Source organism: Colletotrichum godetiae (assembly GCF_030913485.1).
Source record: "Colletotrichum godetiae strain CBS 193.32 chromosome Unknown BDP55scaffold_11, whole genome shotgun sequence".
Classification (NCBI taxonomy): Eukaryota; Fungi; Ascomycota; class Sordariomycetes; order Glomerellales; family Glomerellaceae; genus Colletotrichum; species Colletotrichum godetiae.
The window spans coordinates 824,478-842,706 of NW_026851259.1; the positions used below are offsets into that span (position 1 = coordinate 824,478).

The 18,229-nt window shown below is 53.6% G+C and overlaps 3 protein-coding genes across 3 annotated transcripts; 1 reads left to right on the forward strand and 2 right to left on the reverse strand.

Annotated features, from left to right (window-relative positions):
- Positions 1 to 1,153: 1,153 nt before the first annotated feature.
- BDP55DRAFT_656599 (uncharacterized protein) lies at positions 1,154 to 1,747 on the reverse strand. Its single transcript, XM_060574381.1, has one exon. The coding sequence runs from the start codon at positions 1,617 to 1,619 to the stop codon at positions 1,401 to 1,403; it is 219 nt and encodes a 72-aa protein (XP_060432338.1). The 5' UTR covers positions 1,620 to 1,747; the 3' UTR covers positions 1,154 to 1,400.
- A 6,577-nt stretch (positions 1,748 to 8,324) lies between these two features.
- Positions 8,325 to 8,789, reverse strand: BDP55DRAFT_726518 (uncharacterized protein; the record flags this gene model as incomplete). The annotated part of the gene is made up of 1 exon (XM_060579159.1): positions 8,325 to 8,789. One exon carries the CDS (start codon positions 8,787 to 8,789, stop codon positions 8,325 to 8,327), a length of 465 nt encoding a protein of 154 aa, XP_060432339.1.
- A 6,387-nt stretch (positions 8,790 to 15,176) lies between these two features.
- Positions 15,177 to 16,486, forward strand: BDP55DRAFT_51028 (uncharacterized protein). The gene is made up of 3 exons (XM_060567705.1): positions 15,177 to 15,215; positions 15,272 to 15,798; positions 15,869 to 16,486. Exons 2-3 carry the CDS (start codon positions 15,615 to 15,617, stop codon positions 16,324 to 16,326), a joined length of 642 nt encoding a protein of 213 aa, XP_060432340.1. The 5' UTR covers positions 15,177 to 15,215; positions 15,272 to 15,614; the 3' UTR covers positions 16,327 to 16,486.
- Positions 16,487 to 18,229: the final 1,743 nt, after the last annotated feature.

Genomic DNA, 18,229 nt, shown 5'->3' on the forward strand with positions numbered 1-18,229 from the left:
TACCGGATTTGTACACTGCACACCCAGCAATTGAACGAGAAAAGTTTTCCCCCCTTTCCTCCTTAACTCCCATTACCAGAACGTGAGAAGCCATGAGAAAACATGTTCTTACTCAGCGGTACCTATGGGTATCTCGTAACTTCGCCTGGCGTAAGATGGCATATTCTCCCCCCCTAGGATCACGGTTCACATACTTCCAAATTCCCACAATCCAAAGATTTTCACCGTTGCACCGACGCCCTCCCCAACGCCGGGCGTCGCACCAAAAAAACAACAACAGAGTTTTCTCTTCTGATCTAGTCCGGAAGAATGCACAGGCAACTTTTCCATCGAAGTGGCCGAAACCCTTGGAAAGAAAATTTTCAAACCATCCAAATCCCAGACCGGAGCTATAGCACGAGCCTCTCTCTCTCTCTCTCTCAACATTCATCACGCAGGCATAGACTTCTCTCCATAACTCAGGCACGCATTACGTTCCGTATGGTGTGCCTATCCGTAGGTGTTCAGGTACGGCAGGTTACCCTGCCCTGTCCTGAGGCTCAACTCTAGGTAGGGCGCAAAAGAGCAAGGGGGGGGGGAAGGGGGCCGGAGGTTCAAAGAAAACCCCAAACTTCCAAGAATAAAAACGACCCATGTCCGGGAGATCTTCCCCGTGGGCTCCACACGCCAGCATTTCTCCTTCTCAAAGAGCCTCTCTTCCCTCAGGGGGGAGAGCAGGAGGTACCTCGCAGGCCAGATATGCATGCAAAGGTACCAAAGGCCCGCAGTACGAAGTACCTACCTCACCATGCCTTGCCCTGCCCTGCCTTGCGTTGTCCCCCACCGGCACATCCCGCGCCCGGTGCCGGCCAACGCCATTCGCAGAGCTCTGGGCGTGTACGACCAACGCACAAGCGTACGTCCGGATAGGATAGGCAAGGTACGAATACAAAACACACGCCCATGCATCTCTCTCACTTGCAAAGATGCAGATTTGTATCCGTAGTCCGTATAGAAGGGAGGGGCATTATGAAAAGTGTAGTTCTCATAGAGAGATCTCACAATGGGGCGCGCATTGGCGAAACTTGCACCACCGTCGATACACTTACACTCATCTAATCGCTAACCAAAAGGCCCCCCCCCCCCCCCCCCCCCCCCCAAAAAAAAAAACAGAGGCATGTTTCAGGCTACGAGTTCTTATCGTGTCTTGTCTTGCACTTTCAAAACCGAACAAGCGAGGAAAGGAGAGAAAAAATCTCTTCAAGCTGAGCTGAGCTATGAGCTACAACACAACAACGGCGAGCTTCTCTGCCCTAGGTCCGGGCCACACACCCCTCTGGAATGCCGGCTCGTAAGGCTCACCAATCGGGGGGCTGGCCAGGTGGTTACCTAGGTATAGCTCCTCCTCCCAGCGCCAGCGGTTATGCTTCCTGTGATTTACATACACACAAACTGGCCCGCAACGACGGCATCAGGCCATCGACAAAAGACTCAGTCTCACTCTCGCTCTCATCCCACTCCTTCTCGGGGGGAACGGCAGAGGCTGATACATAGACAGACGCCCCTTGGTTGGGGCCCGTGAGCCCAGCGAAAGCCCGCAACGGGGATAATAAAGTGATACGCGAGCCTACTAGAGGCATTGTCTCGCTCTAGCTGCAACCTGCCTGGTACCCAAGCCCTTCAAATCGCCTCAAGAAATTTTCACAAAAAAAAAAAGGAGATCCACATCCTCACCGGTGATGCACAAGTTGCCCACGTTCCGTCAGGTCAGGCCGAGAAGGGTCAAGTTTTGAATCGGGGAAGGCTTCAACGACGTGGGGAAAGGGACGGAAAATATGCACATGCCACTATGACACGTCGCCAGCATGAATGACGGGCATCAAGAAAGAGGAAAAAGAAAGGGGGCAAAAGATTCGTGAAATGAGAGAGGAAAAAAGACTTCCCCATCCCTTCGATTGCGTCCAGTTCCCACAGCAGCCCACTTCACTGGACGTAGGCTGGCTCCGACTCCAGCTTTCAAGCCCTTAGACGAGGAAGAAAAAAAAAAGAACCATCAGATCATACGATGTATCCGTCCGTACTCCGTACAGGGACAATCATACAATGACAAGCCGAATCGGTGATCTGAGAGCCACGGGAAATTTCCCCCGCTCCCTGCTTCCCAGCAAGCGGGCCGCGGAACGACGGCGGGCGGATACGATCTGTCTCTCTTTCACAAAGTGAGGTTTGTGTGCGTGCGGTGTGTGAACAAGCCCAGTCGGGGGAAAGGGAAGACTGTGACCGTTCCATCGGAAACGGGAAAGCCCAGCATTTCGTCGCTCCGAGATCGAACCATTGTCTGACCAGGTCAGGACGACACCTTCCCCCCTCCGACGACGGCCACGGGAAAAGAGAGACAAGAGAATGCCGATTGCGGATGAAACGGGGCCAGCCCAGACGACGTGAGGAGGGTCAATGTTGGAAAATGAGGAAGGGGAAAAAATGCCTCTCTTTACGAATGCCCAACAAAAAGCTCTGAGGCGGCCCGTGTCGGTTTGCACATCTGGCTGCCCATTTGCAATTGCTGACGTGAACGGCAACAGCACGAGGCAATTGCAATGCGGCGAGGGCATCTCCCCGATTGGTAACGAGTCCAGAAAAGTGCAATTAATTAGCGCCGTGGCCTAGATCGTTCAGGAATCAAACAAGGTTTTGTGGCTGCTACTGACCCCGGATAATTGCAAAAAGTCTGGACCGGTCTTGCAAGCTGTGTGATTCGGCCTGATGTTGGTTAAAAGTCAACCGAGGGTGGATGGAACGAGAGCCCGTCCAAGATTCGACGACGTGTGGTCGTGTCAATCTGTGACTGGCAATGAAAATCCTGACGCATTTCCCGGCAGTTGGCTCTTTCCCGTTGTCTACCTTGACGCGGCACGGCATTGAAGCTTCGTCAAAAGGTGCCACGCTGTTTGGACAGGAATAGAGAAGGGAGGGTCCCAATGTTTGAACCTCGTTTGCTGTGGCCGCCCAGGAAAGCTTTGGTTCGCCTCGACCCCTTGTCCCTCCCGTCCCGGAAACTTTCGACGCAATTGCCTTTGGACGGGTTCTTGCCAAATGTGCCCTGCGTTCACGTGAGGTGCGGGAAAGGTGCGGGTATGCTTCAGAGATGTTCCTTGCAACGATGCCGGACACGGGACGAGGCACGGCACAAGTTTGTCTCAGGCTCCTCAACCCAGCAGCAGTAGCCCAGACAGTACGAACAATGACACCTGGGACAACGGATCGGTTCGCTGCTCTTCCTGTCAGCGTTTCCGCTGATGATGCTTGGCCACCAAGCGTCTGACCGTGCCGTGTGTCACGGGCCTGCGCAGTCTTGTTCCCAGGGACCTGGGATGCCGTGCTCTTCGCGGATCAGTCCAGACTGAAAGATGAAACCGGTGTTCGTAAGGTGAGAGGAGCAAAAAAAGCCTGACGTCATTGTCGGCTTGTTGTGGTTCAAGAGAGAAGTTGTATTACGTGAGCCGGCTTATGGCTCTTGACGATGGGGCGTGGCCGCCGAGCGGACGAGAAAGAGTTCCAGCTTTCGGGCCTGCTTCTACCCGAGTTCGAAAAGCACCGATGAGAACAGAGTCTTTCGTCTGGTGCTAGACAATAGCCACCATGCTTCCATTCAATCAGAAATTACCTTAAATGACCGTCCACTTGTGAGGTATGCGGGTGAGACGGCCCCTGCCTCGTTGCAAGAGAGTGCTGTTACCGCAGCACCCGTCTGTGTGGTTGGACGGCAAAATATGTCTGGTGCTCATGCTACAGCGGGTAAAACGGATTTGTTCAATAGAGACTGACTGGCAAAAGGCCGATCGCCGTGATACGTGTTCAAGTGCATATAGTCGCTGTGCAGAAAAGGACGTGTCTAAGGTGTAAAACAGATAGCGCGGCGGTGGCTTGAAATGCAGGCGATGCAATGGTATAACATGCGGTTTGAGGTGCCATGGTGGTTCGACTGGAGACCTCCGGGCTGTTATTGAATGCCGTTGGCGCTCTGAGGTACAGAAGCGTTGGAGCACAACTGAAGCGAGCCGACGAAACCCGTCTCGGATATGAAGAATCAGTTGTGGCTAGAGGTGTACCTAGGCGAAGAGCACTCGGCGTATAACGAAGCAAAACTTTGTTTTGTTTTGTTTGTTGTTTTTGTCTCTTGGTACATGTCTCTGGAACGACTCACTATTCAATGTAAAACAGAACGGGTAGTAAAGCAACGAGGGCACAGAGCGGCATAACGATCAAGAACGTAAGTACCTAGGCCATGGTTGGGCGCCCAGAGACTAGACACCATGGATCGATCGATCTATTGCCCTCTCCGAAGAGAGACGGAGGGGAAAGAATATTCAGAGGCTGATCCATGCTGTGAAAATTTGCATCTCTGTTCCAACCCTGAAGTGCCGTAAAGCGAGGGCCAGGCCGCCAGGGAAAAGGGGTGTCAAAACGCAGAATGGCTGGTTTGCCGAGTTGCGGTTGAAGGAATAAGTCTCTGTAGCCACTCCCCCAACAAACTCGCAGAGAGATGGAGGCATAACCGACTGGTCGTATCAAACCTTGCCAACACCGTCACAATGTACCGTGTCCAAAGTGGAAGTCATCGTCCAGTTGGCTGTGGTGCAAACTGCTGCTGCTTCACAGGCGGAGGGAGAGGCGTAAGCTGCAGATGAAAGGCGAAGGCACACTTGTGTCCCTCATGCCTACTTCTTGGCCGGCATGATCGTGAGGCATTATCTTCCTATCGGGTTATTTGGCAATTCCAATTCGTCAAGGCAACCTAATGTGAACAGATAGAGGCGAACTAAAGGCGAACTGAGGCCATTGTGAGTGGCTCGGCGCTGACAGAGGTCTGTCTGTCACACAGAGTCTGCAAAGAGACAGAAACGGCTGGCAGGCGTCGGTTAAGGTAGTGATAGATCGTCTTGCGTGAATAACATCCGGAAGCTAGAGCTGAGGTGTTGTGCAGAATGGACTTGAATAAGGGTACTCCCTGCTCTGCACTCTACACTGGGTGAAGCATGCCTTCAGGCGAGCGCTGAGATGCGGACGCCTCTTCTTCTGGAAATTCCCATGTTGATTTGGAGCCCTATTCTGGCCACTTACAGCTGGCGAGACGCCTGGGCAAGCCGCCCTGTCCCCAGACTCCCACCTGGCCTCAGTAGGTAGGGCGCCTCTGGTGCGGGAGGGCTCTATAGTAGCACTGCACCATCGCCTCCACTGGGCCGCCACACCACTTGCTCAAGGATGTCAGAGCTGGTCGCAATTTGGACTGGGCTGGGCCGCACTCTCAAGTCCCATAACATCCTTGGCCTTTCTCTACCATCGGCGCTTGCCAATAGCGGCTGCCTTGACGGCTGCTGGTGGGTGTCGACTTTTGAGTGAAAGTGCACCACTGAACGGATTGAGGAGTCACGGAGTGAGTGTCGAGGTTAGCGTTCGGGCCGCCCTCGACACCCCACGGATTCGGTCCAGGTTCAGGGCCCAGGTCCAGCCAGTCCAGTCCATTGACTCCAGTCCTCCAGCCAGACCCCTCGGTTCTTGGAAAAATATTTCCTCGAACTCGAAGGCTCCGGATATCGGGGGGTGGTTCATGGAGACCGAGAGGGCCATGGTAATGAGCAAACCAGCTCCGAGATGAGGAGCAGTTGCTGATGAAGTGCACATCGTTGGTCTGAGCGGCGGTAGCAAACAGCTAATTTGAAAGGCTACCCCAGTGCCACAATCCCCTTTCTTTCACTTTTTGCTCGCCGCCTCCTCGGCTAAAAGTAGCTTCGTTGCTGTTCTCAGTCTCTCCTGTCCGTATCCGAAGCGCCCTGCACCGTACCACGCGCGGAGGGGTGGGTGGTAGTCGTCTGTTGGAAATGGTCAGATTGCGGCTACAACCGAGATTCCATCGCACATGAAATGAGGCTCTCGCAACTTGGCGGGGGTCCTCCTGTCAAATGCGTCTCCTCCCTTTCTTGTGGATCGTGGATCTAGGTGGGAAAAGAGGGTTCGGGTTCGAAAACCGCCTCCATAGTAATCCATTTCGGCTCGACCTGCGTCAGAGGACGACGGGGCAGAAGGATGGCATGTTTTCTCGCGCGGCTCACGTCATGACGGTCATGTGGGCGGCCTTGTGGTTGTTTACGGGTCCCCTGCCGTCTGCAAAGGATGCAGAAAAAATATTATTGAATTGACGATGGATGCCGCCGTATGAATGCGCAGGGTTGTGCGTGTGCGTGTTTGGCGGGGAATTGTCCTGCCAGGGGGGGCCCGGCGGTGCGTATTCGCCCTTTTTGGGATTTGACATCGGGCATAGCTGCTGGTGAGAGGTGGTGCCTGCGCTGCGGTGCTCGGAGACATGGGCCACTCCGGTCGGAGAGCGAGAGGCGAGAGATGTCGTGACGACTGTGACTTGGTGGATGGATGACAGGCAGGACGGACTACTGAAAGCATCTCATCTTTTCTCGCTTGCTCAATCTTGGTGCGATATTGCGAACTGTGCGCCATCGAGATGACCTCCACCAGTGGGACAGTAGCCATGCATTGTTATGTTTTGCGTGCTTGCGCAGGTGCGAGTAATATTGTGGACGTGTCGTTGAAAGCCATGGGCACATAGGGTAGGCGCAGGTTTCATCCCCTCGTACGCAGTTGCTCGATGACTAAGATGGCTAATGCTTGGTGTCTGTCTGACCTAGGTGACCTCAACCTGAAAGGTACCTTCTTTCTGTTACCTCAACTCAGCTGTACAAAGGTACCTGCTCTATAAGGCAGGAAGGAGGCACGGGGGAGGAGGAAACGAACAAGGCGACGGATGAACAAGAAAGGAAAAAGCAACGGAAGGCAAGGTACCTTGGAAGGGAAAGCAAGGTATCCCATCCCGTAAGGCTCTGGAAATTCCCATTGAGAGAATTCGGAGTGGAAAAGTGCAATGCGTGCCCGACGTTGATGGTAGGCCGCCGCACGCACTGCCTCTTCCAATCGTACCATGCGTTTGCCAATTCCATCATCTCTCACTTTCTTGCTGATTCGCCTCTCGCCTCGTCAAGAATTCAAGAACTCCAAAAAAAAAATTTAAAAAAAAATTGACAACACGTGTACGGCTATCCGTATCTGTGTGTGTCTCCAGTTGCTGTTCTTTTGCGCCCTGCCTGGCTGCCTATCCTTAGACCGTTTGGGGGGCCCCTGAGCTGCACGTTGTCAACGTGGGCAATTGAGCCGTTGTCAAAAGTCTGCAATGAACGAGGAAAAAAGAAAAGTGAAAAAACAGCCTTCGTCAATCAGCCGCCTGCCCACCAACCAACCAGCCACCCTTACCCAAAGTCTCCATTAATCGTTAGTTATGTGTTCCCGAATTGTGCGCCGTGTCCGACCCCCGTTCACTATCCCCTCCCAGTCTGTGGCATGTTTGGCAACTTCCGAGCGAACAAAGATAATCTTGGCGTGGGATCCTGGCCAAAAATTTCACCAACTTTTCCTCCCTTCAGACCAAACTCCATAGCACCTTGGCCAGGGGCTCCCAAAGCGTAATGGGGACTTCTGAACTTTCCGGCACTATGACGACTTTGCCCGCAGACCCACAGCTCTATCACGAATGCTCCAGAAGTGGATGTGAATTGTGTTGGCATGTACATAGTCAGAGTCATTGTTGATTGGAGTCATCAGTCACCCATGTAGACAGACTACAAGCAGGAGGAAGAAATTCTTGTCAAACTTTGAACTGGTCTTGATATTTTTTTTTTTACTTCCATCTCAATCTGGCGATGCTAGTCCTTTCCTCAGGAATCTCCGCTATCCAGTTGATCCGTCACTTTGATAATGCCTAATGTTTGTGCCAGTCCAAGCTGCCATCAGAGGTCATTTGCCTCGAGGCTTCGTCCAATGCCAGGGTCTTTACCCAACCTTTGTCGTGATATAAGAGCCCTTTCTGCTCTCGTGGCAGGCTACCCTCCTCGCCCAATTCCGTGGCGAGATGTAATGAAGCCAAAGGTGATCTTCCCCAATCCCTCAGTGCCATGCTTGTGAACAACCCTTGGTCACAAGCCCCTAATGTCGTGGTACAATCCCGGTGTTCCCATTGTTGCGCCCTGATGTGATTGAAGCAGGTATCCTGCCAAGCCAATTACTCCCCGTAGTTGACCCAAACTTTTTTTATAATGCAGTACTCCGATGTAATGCCCGTTTTGTTACAACGAAATCGAACCCAAAGAAAAAAGAAAGAGTTGGTGTGCCGATGGTGTATCGAGTAAACTGAGTTGCGTGCTGTGCTGGAAAAAGGAAAATATGCCCCTCATGGAGGAACTAAGGGTATATTGAACAGTGTAGAAGAAGTGGTCGTGTTTGATTTAGGCGGATCGTCGACGCTGGAGTCTCGCTTGGTCGAAGGACACGGCGTAGGCTTGAAGCTCTCTCTTGGCCTTCTCAGAAAGTTGGCTGGCTTCGATGTTTGACGATGTTGTGCTCTGCATCGAGCAGAGGCTGGAGTTGGAGCTCGACGTTGTCAGGGTGCGGTGGGTGGTGGTAGGTGCCCTCGAGGAAGAGAGGTAGGATTGTCTGGCGGGAGTGCTGCCGTAGGGTTGAGCGTTGGTGAAGTCGTAGGCGGGAGAAAGGTAAAAGTTGTTCGACTGCTGCCTTGAGGAAGTCCAAGGGTAGGAGGGAGTGTTCAAGCCGGGCGAGCTGGCAACTGAGCTGGGTGTAGATGTCTTCTCGAAGTCGGCGAGGCGGCAGTGTTCGGAGCAGTAGGCAGTACCGTCGGTCTGCTTGTCGCAGCCGAGGCAGAACTCGGGAGTCCAGAGGTCGAAGGCGGCCATTGCGTCTGAATGTGTGTTGTGTAGTTGTTTGAGTTTGGTGTTTGTCTGTTGAGCAGAACCGAGTCGAGAGTAGACTAGTGTTCAGGTCTGGTCTGTGGTGGACAGGAGGAGGGAGTTGGTGTGTTTGTACGTGGACAAGATGGGGTGATGAGTGTGGGTGATGGCAGTTGTTGAAAGAGTTGGACGGGTTGCAGTTGATATATGAACAGAACTGGAAGCCACAAGTAAGAGAGTGAGCCACGAACAAATGCCGGAGGAGAAGTTGAGTGAAGTCGAATGATGAGAGAACGAGAGGTGGATCGAGGTGTGGAAAGAGGTCGGCTCATATGTATCTATCCTCGAAGCACAGCCTGCCCACCAGTGGAGGAGCACGCCCAAGACAAGGCCTATGGTGCATAGCAAGTACCTGGCCTGGCATGAGTGAGTGCAAAGATACTTGGAAGTGGATGAAGAGAGCGACAAGACACCCACCCACCACATAAACATGCACACACAAGCACAAGGGCAGGAAGTGGCCGCTAGTGTGCAGGTCCAGGGTGGAGATGGCAAGATGGAGATGGAGGGAAGAGAGAGAGCAAGGATGGCATTGGCAATCTGATGGGCTGAGCCAGGACCCCACTTCCAATTCTCATGCCCTGCAGCAGATAGCGCCCACTGAAGGAGAGAAGGGGGTGTGTGGGAGGGAAAGGCATACCTAGGTAGAGGGGCGTGGAGGGGTGGGTAGGAACAAGGCCAGGCGTGAGTGAGTGAGGGAAAGAGGGGTGGTGGATAGTGGGTGAGAGGGAGGGGAGCAAGATGGGTGAGATTGGCAGATGGGGGAGGGGGAGTGAGAGAGAGAGAGAGAGACTGAACTGAGAGGAGTCACAGAGTTGCAGAGTCACACAGTGAGAGAGAGATTTGTTAGGGGAGAAGGGGAGAGAAGGAAAAAGAGTACGTACTTCGTACCCGTCATCTTCGGGAGGGCAGGGGAAAAGGAGCAGGGGACCATCCAGCAGGCATGGGCGTGTGATGATTTCCTCTGAAAATTTTCTGCGTCAAAGGCGACAATTGTGCTCACTGCTCACTGCTCAAAGTTTGAGGGGCATGAGCGAGCCCAGGTGTGTGGATGGCTGGATAGAGAGGGGGTGCAGAAACATAATTCATCAGCGTGGAGCCGAATTGTGAAGAGAATGGAAGTGCAGAGAAAGCGGGGCAGCAGACAAGTGGGACGAAGCATTCGTACTTTGCTAGTTGAAACTGGGCTGCGAGATACTTGGTCTTGTCTGCTCTGTTGCTGCTCTTGCGTTATCTGCTAGAGGATGCGACGGTCCCAAGACAGGCCAGCCAGAGAGAGCCAACTGTCGACGATGACGCCACGGGGCGTGTGGACATCTGAGAACTGCATAACGCAGCAACCCAAGGCAGGCCGCAGTCCACCTAAGGTACGCCTACTCTGTAGCACTTAGGTATCCATCTAGCTGAGTGGGCAGCAGCTCAGAGTGGATGCAAATGGCGTGGACAGCAAGAAGGCAGCCAATATATGTACCTCTTTCCCTTGTATCGCGGCATCGCCAGGTACGGGTCTGCCCGCTTATGACAGTGATGCAGCAGATTGTGCAATGAAAGACTACCTCAGGCATGAGTACAGATGGCTGCTGCAGACGCTGAACCGAAGCTGCTCGTTCTGAGCCAGTGAGAATAGTCTGGGTGGATACCAAGAGCTCAGCATGCGCTAGCATTGTTTCGGTCTAGTGGATGAGGGTGCAATTGGTCCAAGCTTGTCTCCGGTCGTTCCTTCACGCCCATAGTGCTGTACTCCCAACTCCCACCAAGAAAACTGATCCACTTTCTCCGTCTTTTCCTTGCCCAGGTTCAAACCCATGATCGACACCCACGCCCTCCCAATTGATGCTAGCACAGCTCGACCCCGGCCTCTTTCAAGGAGCAGTCTGGTGTTTGGTCAGATCCAGAGCTGCACTATCGTCCTTTCTTCCTGTCTTGCTTACTGCCGCCAGAGACATTGGTAGCAGCAGCAGCAGCAGCATTGAGCAGCACATCACCACCACCCGTACCAACTTCGCCAGTATTCGTGCTCCGCACTCCTTACCCTGCATAGGATTCTGGCCACCCTCGGACGACTCAAGAGAAGAATATGTTGAATTGGGTGGTTAATCAGAAGTGCATCTGCGAGTGGACCACAACTTACACAGTCGGCCTCAAAGCAGCACATCCAGAGCTCGTTCCCGTTCAACGCCACTCTACACAAGCAGTACGCCCCGGAAGCTGGCTGGACCAGTCTAGATCGCGGTTGTTCCCTACTCGCCTGGGCGAGCCCGGACTAGGAGGAGCCAGTAGATGAAGAAAGAAAGAAAAAAAACTCTTCAACCTCAATCTCCCTATCGGTACCCCAACATTCTTCGAATTCCTACATCCTCCGTGCCTGTCACCATCAGCTTCCTCACAATTTTCGTCGTCGCTAGTATCATGTCCTCTAAAAACACATGGACGCAACGGGTGTCAGCCCAAGATCATGAGAAATCAAATCAGCCCGTTGTCGAATGATATGAGGCATGGAACCGCGTGGGGGGTTGGTATCCGCAAAAATAGCGACAGCGGCCGTCCCCTTCTCCATACTCCACTTCACTCTGTGACTCTCTAGAGACTGGAGAACTTTCCTCAAGCGGCAGAGCGGCAGCAAAGAGAGGCCAACGGCGATGGCAACACACCACACGCCGGGCCAAGATAGACTGCCATTGAATACTACGATGGCGGTAGCCGGTGGGGACGGCAAACTCAACATTGGCAGTCTGGCACGAATGGTCCCTTCAAATTCAGACAAATGATGGATGCTGGTGCAACCAACCAACCAAGCAACTTGACGTTCTCGTCTGTCTCTGCTTCTGCAGCGGCCTCTTTTCGTGTTGCCAGTTCTGTCTCAAGACGACTTCCCTCTCCTACCCCACCACATCCACGTAACGACAATGGCAACTGATCGACCCTGCTGCAGCAAGTGGGCGAAGCCGCGAGGGTAGGGGGAGGGACAGAGACACAGAGACCAGTGAAAGCCGTCGTGGTCCTCATTGGCCGCCAGCCAAATTGTGCAGATCCAACGCCAATTTCAACACCATCCTGTCGTGGGGTGGCGTCAGAGCGAAAACCTGGGGTTCACCATCGTTATCCATCCATCCCAGCACGCGATTGAGATTTCGTTGCGCTCTAGTAGTATTGCGAGATACCCGTCGTGCCGTTGTCGGCTTTCGTTGTCAACAAGAGGGCTGTGTCCTGGTTTCGAGAGTTTCGACACAATCCTCATGACCGCCTCTACCTAGGTGAACCTGGCATGACAACCAAACGTTATTTCGCAACGGACGACTCCAAGTCCGTCCCTATGTACTCAAACTCCCAGCAAATACGAAATGATATCCGTACTGTGGCATCACAACACCCCGAAAGCTATGTCACCCTCGATCGGCTGGTCTGCGTACTGCCATCATCGTCTGTTTCCCTAGCCCATTCATCTGCGTTACAGACACTGCGAAACATGCTGTCTTCCTAGCTCATGCGGACCAAAGAACTACACTAGTGCAGCATGGGAGCAATCCCAAGCTATTGCAAAAGTCCGAGTACGCCCCCATGATGCACTCTCTTCCTCAAGCAATAACTATGGAGCCCTTCTGTCAGGGATATCGGAGATCTTGTGCTTCAGCAATCCCGATGTCCCCACCCTAGGCCGACGGTACGGCAGGAGGAGTCCCGGAGAGAGAAGTCTGGAGGCTGCAGTGTCACGATCTTGCTGTGTGGTGCACTATGACACTATCCGTGACGACGGGTGCGTGGAGATTCAATGGTGGTGACATAAGGACGGAAGCTCGTCACATCAACTGTCTCTCTAAAGCTCCTATCATCTGCAGCCGCCATTCGCCGTCGATATCTCCGTCGTGGTCGTCCATCCATGCAGTTGGAATTTGCAGCGGGCCAAGAGCGGCTAAACCAGTTTGGCCGCCACCCGCGTACGTTCTGAGGCGGGGGAGGAGAAACAGGCTCACAACGTTGAACAAATCAGCGTCACAACATGCCTCCCCACACCAACACCATACCTCAGAGTCGACCGATGGCATAGTAGGCCGTCCAGGTTGCCCACCTGACCACCCGTACTGACGCCTTCGCCCAAACATGCATTCTGCGGTCCTTTATGCAGCTTCTGCATCACGGATTGTTGCAGGACCTAACCCTGGAGCTGGTTCCCCTATGGATCAGACGAGTTCGTCGCCTTCGTCACTTTGGGGGGACTGACGTCTTACGATCGCCCGCGGCTGTCAAAGAGACCACCTCAGCAGCCTCACGAGCATTCAGTTCCGGAGCGACTGGATGTACGGACCACCTACACTAGCAACCCAGTGGGAGAGGCGAAGCTTTGGGTCGTTCAACAACAACCTTCAACACCGAAAGCCAATCAAGGCCGACGAACAGGACGATCCATCCCGCCATCTTTGCGATTGTCGCCGTGATCGTCCTTCGAGTGCCGGCCGCTCTTTCGACAAGGCTGCCGCGGGTATCTTATTAAAGCGATGATCCAAATAGCAACGGCGATTGCGATCACGAAATTATTGTCTCTGGCAATAGCAGAGAGACAAGAACCCCATGACTCCTATTAGCTTGGTTTCAACGTAGCGGCACCCTTCAGATAAGCCATCTCTTTATGCACACAGCCAATCACGCAGCTTGCTTCGACCTCCCCGAGACCCTTCTTCCAGGAACTGGCACACTCCTCAGAGACATTGTCAGGATGATCATTTAATCCGCCGCCCGCTGATATCTGCATCAGGTTCCTGGGCCTCTCCAACCACCAACCCACTCATATCCGGGAGGTTGTGGGGTTGAGTGCAACCAACCTTGCGTGTCCCGACGGCTCAGCGATTTGGCGTGGGATTCTGAGGGTGAAGGCGAGCCCTCGACTTATCAGTACGCGTGTGGCGTGGGCTACGTCTGCTCTGCGCCCGCACGAGATAGTGCTGCTTCGCCCACAAGTGGGACGCATACAAGCGCCAAGTCAACTCAACCTAGAACGAGCGAAGAGACACCTGGGAGGCGAGAGTTTTCGCTCATACGAAGAAGGGCCCCTCGCCAGGATTTTGGAGTCGGCTGTCGACCAAGTCCTTCTCGTGGCCTTGACAAGGCGCGGCAACTGCGTGAAACTCACTCGGAGAGAGCGACCATGAGAGACCATCGGCTTTGTCGGCATCCGTTAAGTGCAGCAAACAACACGAAGATGAGATCCTGCCAAACCTGCCACAGGCAACTTTAAACCTTTGAAGGCGGGAGCCTCGGACTTGGCTTAGATGAAGAAAGCAATAGAGTTCGATCGAGTTGCGGCCGGGATGGAGGGCTTGGGACAAAGGATTCGCACTGGCTCCCGTCTAACGCCGTTGGTATGCGCTGAAGCAGGAACCAGTCGCGCCAGCCTCAAGCCAACCAATTGCAGTGTTAGTGAACTGGTGCGCTTATCTGCTCCTTGATTATGGGATAGGTCAATCCAAGGATGATCAAGACGAACAACCGCGGAAACCAGATCAACCACAACCCCCACACCTGCGGCAAGCACTCGATGAAGAACCCACAGCGTTATTGCCCCGATATCTTGCCTCCTGGAGATGCCGTGGCCCGTTGCTCTATGCTGGAGAAGTGGACAGTCTCGATTGAGCCATGTTCCGAGCATTATTTCGGTCGGATCCGGCGAAATGGGGGGGGGGGGGGGGGCAGATGGGGGTCTTCATTTATTTCAATGCACGCCGATGATCCCACAATATCCCGTACTAGCCCTCATCTCACAAACCCTTTGCGACGGCCACCGGATGAAGCTGCGACATCGAGCACAGAGTACTCCGTATGGAGGATAGCTACATATCGTCATCCCTCATGCCGAGAACCAGTTTTGACATCGATGCCGCACCGCAGCTCCAAAGTTGAGACTAAAGAAGGCATTGCCGTGTTCCTGACACGGGCCATGTGCGAGAACAAGGACTAGCCCTGCTCCGCCCGCAAAGGAGGACTGGGGATAAGGTGGAGGTCAAGGAAGGCGTGTTCGGATCATGTCCATCTTTGTCTGTCTCCAGCGGTCGACTATCGCAAAGACTTCACCTGGGTTCCTGACCCATGAATGCGAGCCGCCGCTTATCTCTAGCTGTGGTCCCAAGACTCGGCCCGTTAGATTTTTCGACGATGCCAGGTGGATCGAGTGCGACAACCAGACTGTCTGACTGCCAGACTGCAGTCCTCGAGGACGGCGCAGATACCTGACATCTCAAGCAAGAAAAGTACCGAGCTCTGAGCGAATCTACCCAGCCGTCACCTGAGCTAGCATGGCATCGAGACCTATTGTCGTCGATACGGATACGTCAAGCATGATGACAACTACGTGCCGCTGGAATTCTCCAGAACACCCCCAATGTCTCACAGTCACCCCGTGACACCGTTCTTTTCTGCCCAAGCTGAGATCTTCTTAGTGGTTACCCGCAGCTTATTGGACGAGTCGAAAACTACAGCTTGATTACCAACGCCAGGCCTAGCCTTGTTTGGTATGACGGAAACGTCGTACCTCCAGTTCAGCAGGAATCGGGCTATCGAAGCGCAACCGGTAAACGACGAAAGCGCCACTAAGGAGTGAGGGCTGCCTCGCTAAGTGCGGGCGCGTTTGGAAGCCATCACGGCGTCGGCCGATCGTTGTGTGACAGCATTGCATGTAATTGTAGAAGCACCAGCGAGACCCCCCCAGTGCTTAGATCAGACGTCGAGCCGCGCTGTTCTTCCTGAAGTCGCTGGATCTAGCTGCGGGCTTGCGTGCTTGCCATGACTGCGGCCGCGTCGACTCTGGCCAAGTACGGAGACCCCGTACCTTGCAGCAAAATGCGTCCCTCCTCGAAGCACCGTTGTACCATACAGCAAGATTCCATCTCATCCGATATCATTAGTGGAGCGCGGCACGTACTTTGCTGGACGGGCAGATTGAGTTCACCAAGCCTGAAGGAGCACGGCAAGATTCAAGTCCCAGAACCCCTGAGCTCATGAGCAGAGTTGCCGGCTAACGAAGTGAAAAATTCCAGGGTCCGGGACGCAGAATTCCACAGCTCAACGATGTCAAAGTGTGAGTCAATGGAGCAAGCCCCTGGAGGCGTTGAGGGATAGGCAAAAAAATCTGCAATACTCGAGTCGCCAACGTTACCAACATCCTCTGCCTTGGACCAAATCAGGTGTGGTCTCCGGAAAGCACAGAGCACGTTATTTACACACAGACACCATTCTGGGTTTGATTCGATCTTGGCTACCATGTAAGCGCGATCGTTGTTCGCGGCCTCTGCTCTCCCCATGTCAGCAACTGGGCAGGCGCTGTCTTAGAGTCACCCCTCTGTCGTGCTCAGCGTCCCCCACGCTCTCGCTCTCTACTGGGTACGGGTACGGAGTAGAGTATTTCTTTTTGCATGTTTATTTTTTTGCAACCCTTGGCGAGAAGACTGACCAATCTATGCCCTGGTCCAATCGATATACTGGAGCTGCAGTGTAACTACACTACGGATACAGCGTCAGGAGTTTGTGCGAAGAAAATGGCCGACTGGCGAGAGCGACGGGAGTGGCAGGGGAGGCTGGTCCATTCAAGTCCTCTGCTATAGCCCGTGTTCGGACAGCCGTGTCAACCATATGGAAAAGAAGCGGCGGAGAGGCGCAAAGCGGCTCAAGGCCAGACGTCTTACGGCCCCTTTCAGAACTCGAGTTCACTCCGGCTTCACGAGAATCATACCTACACAGCAGTCTCATACATTTGCTGTTGACGTTATTACAACTTCGTGTCATGTTTGAGCAACAGGGTCGGAGGTTGTGTCTTAATGACGGTGGACACCTGTAGGACACCAGTTCGATGGTTTCCCTTGGAGGAACCGGCGAGTATCGCGCTGAGGTGAGCGTCCGCACCGTCACGGTGAGAATTGTGCTGAATGCAGCAAGGCGCAAGTGGTGCCAACCCAGGCATGATGAAAATCCCAATGGTGAGGAACACAGGCGGGAGAGCCCTCAAGCGAAGGGCCGCTCTGTTCCCGTTGCCTAACCACCGTACTGGATTCGAAGGCGAGTGGACGGTGGGCTCAGACAAACACGTCCTGCGCCAACAGCAAACATGCGCAACAGGCATGCTCGCGCCATAGCGACGAGCATGTTGGTGTTTGTCGGTTTGCTCGACGGTGTCGGCCGCCTCTTGTCTGCCTCTTCACCTCATTTCGGGTGTGATTAAGTCCCCTTGATTGGCTCACGACGATCCCCTGTATCAATTGAAATCAGATGGTATGCGTATGTTGGCCCATCGTTTTTCAACATGGACAAGAAGCACACAAGCAAGTCCGTTTACCGAATGACCCCAGATGCCTTCAAGCCAACCAACCCCCCATGCAGTCATGTATGTATATCCCTTGCCTTTCTCTCCTAAGTCAGATAATTATTGCTTTTTTCCAAGTGGTCGTGCGGCGTAGGTCACGGAGAAGCGTGATGTTGCTAAGCCTCGTTTGGACTACAAGTCTGAGAAGTGATCTGGTGATGGGGCCCACTATTCGTGTCAAATGGGCCGGCGCAGTGTTGCGTCGAAACGACAATTGTGTTTTTTCTCCGCATTCTTGGTGGCTCTCCTTCATCTCCAACGGGCGGGTCCGTGGGAAACGGCGCAGGCATGGCGAGACAAGCAAAAGACGACGAGAGATGGGGAGGGGGGGGGGGGGGGTTGTGGTCACACTCTCACGGCTCATGGGCGGCTGACCGGTAGACATGGATGGCGAAGACAGTCACCATGTATCTGGTCACTACACGCTTTCCGTGCACAGTAGGACTGTGATGATCCAAGTCGCGGACATGGTGAGTGAGTGGCACATTGGTCGGTGACTTGGACGACGAGCATCTCGTGTTACGTTATTTCCTCCCCCGCATTCCTGGCGAGATGACGGGTGGAGCCATCCCGACGCATGGCTCGCATCGACCAACAAAGCCAAGCTTGCCCACTTGCTTGAATTCTCGAGGCTTGGATCTCTTCTCCACGCCGTATCCATAGTAAACCTTTGTTCGTATGGAGTATGTCCTTACAGTCCGCTGCCTCTCTAGCCTCGATGCTGAGATGGCCAAGAAACCCAGCAAGCTACTATAGCCCAAATCTGGACACTAACCAAACGAGCTTTGCTCCAACTAGACAGCATGAGGACGCCATAACAACTCTCTTCCCCTCGACATCGCATGACTGTACGAATTGAACTTGTCTATCCGTAGTCGTTCTTTCTGATATTCGGACGAAAAGCGACACATCAGACGAGGAGTGCAAAGGCCCTTCGATCCATGAATAGCATCACTCCGGGCGTAACGCCACACTATGACTATCCCAAGTCCCTGTCGACTATTGAAATTTTCCCAAAGCCACAAAAAAAGAGGTCGAACCC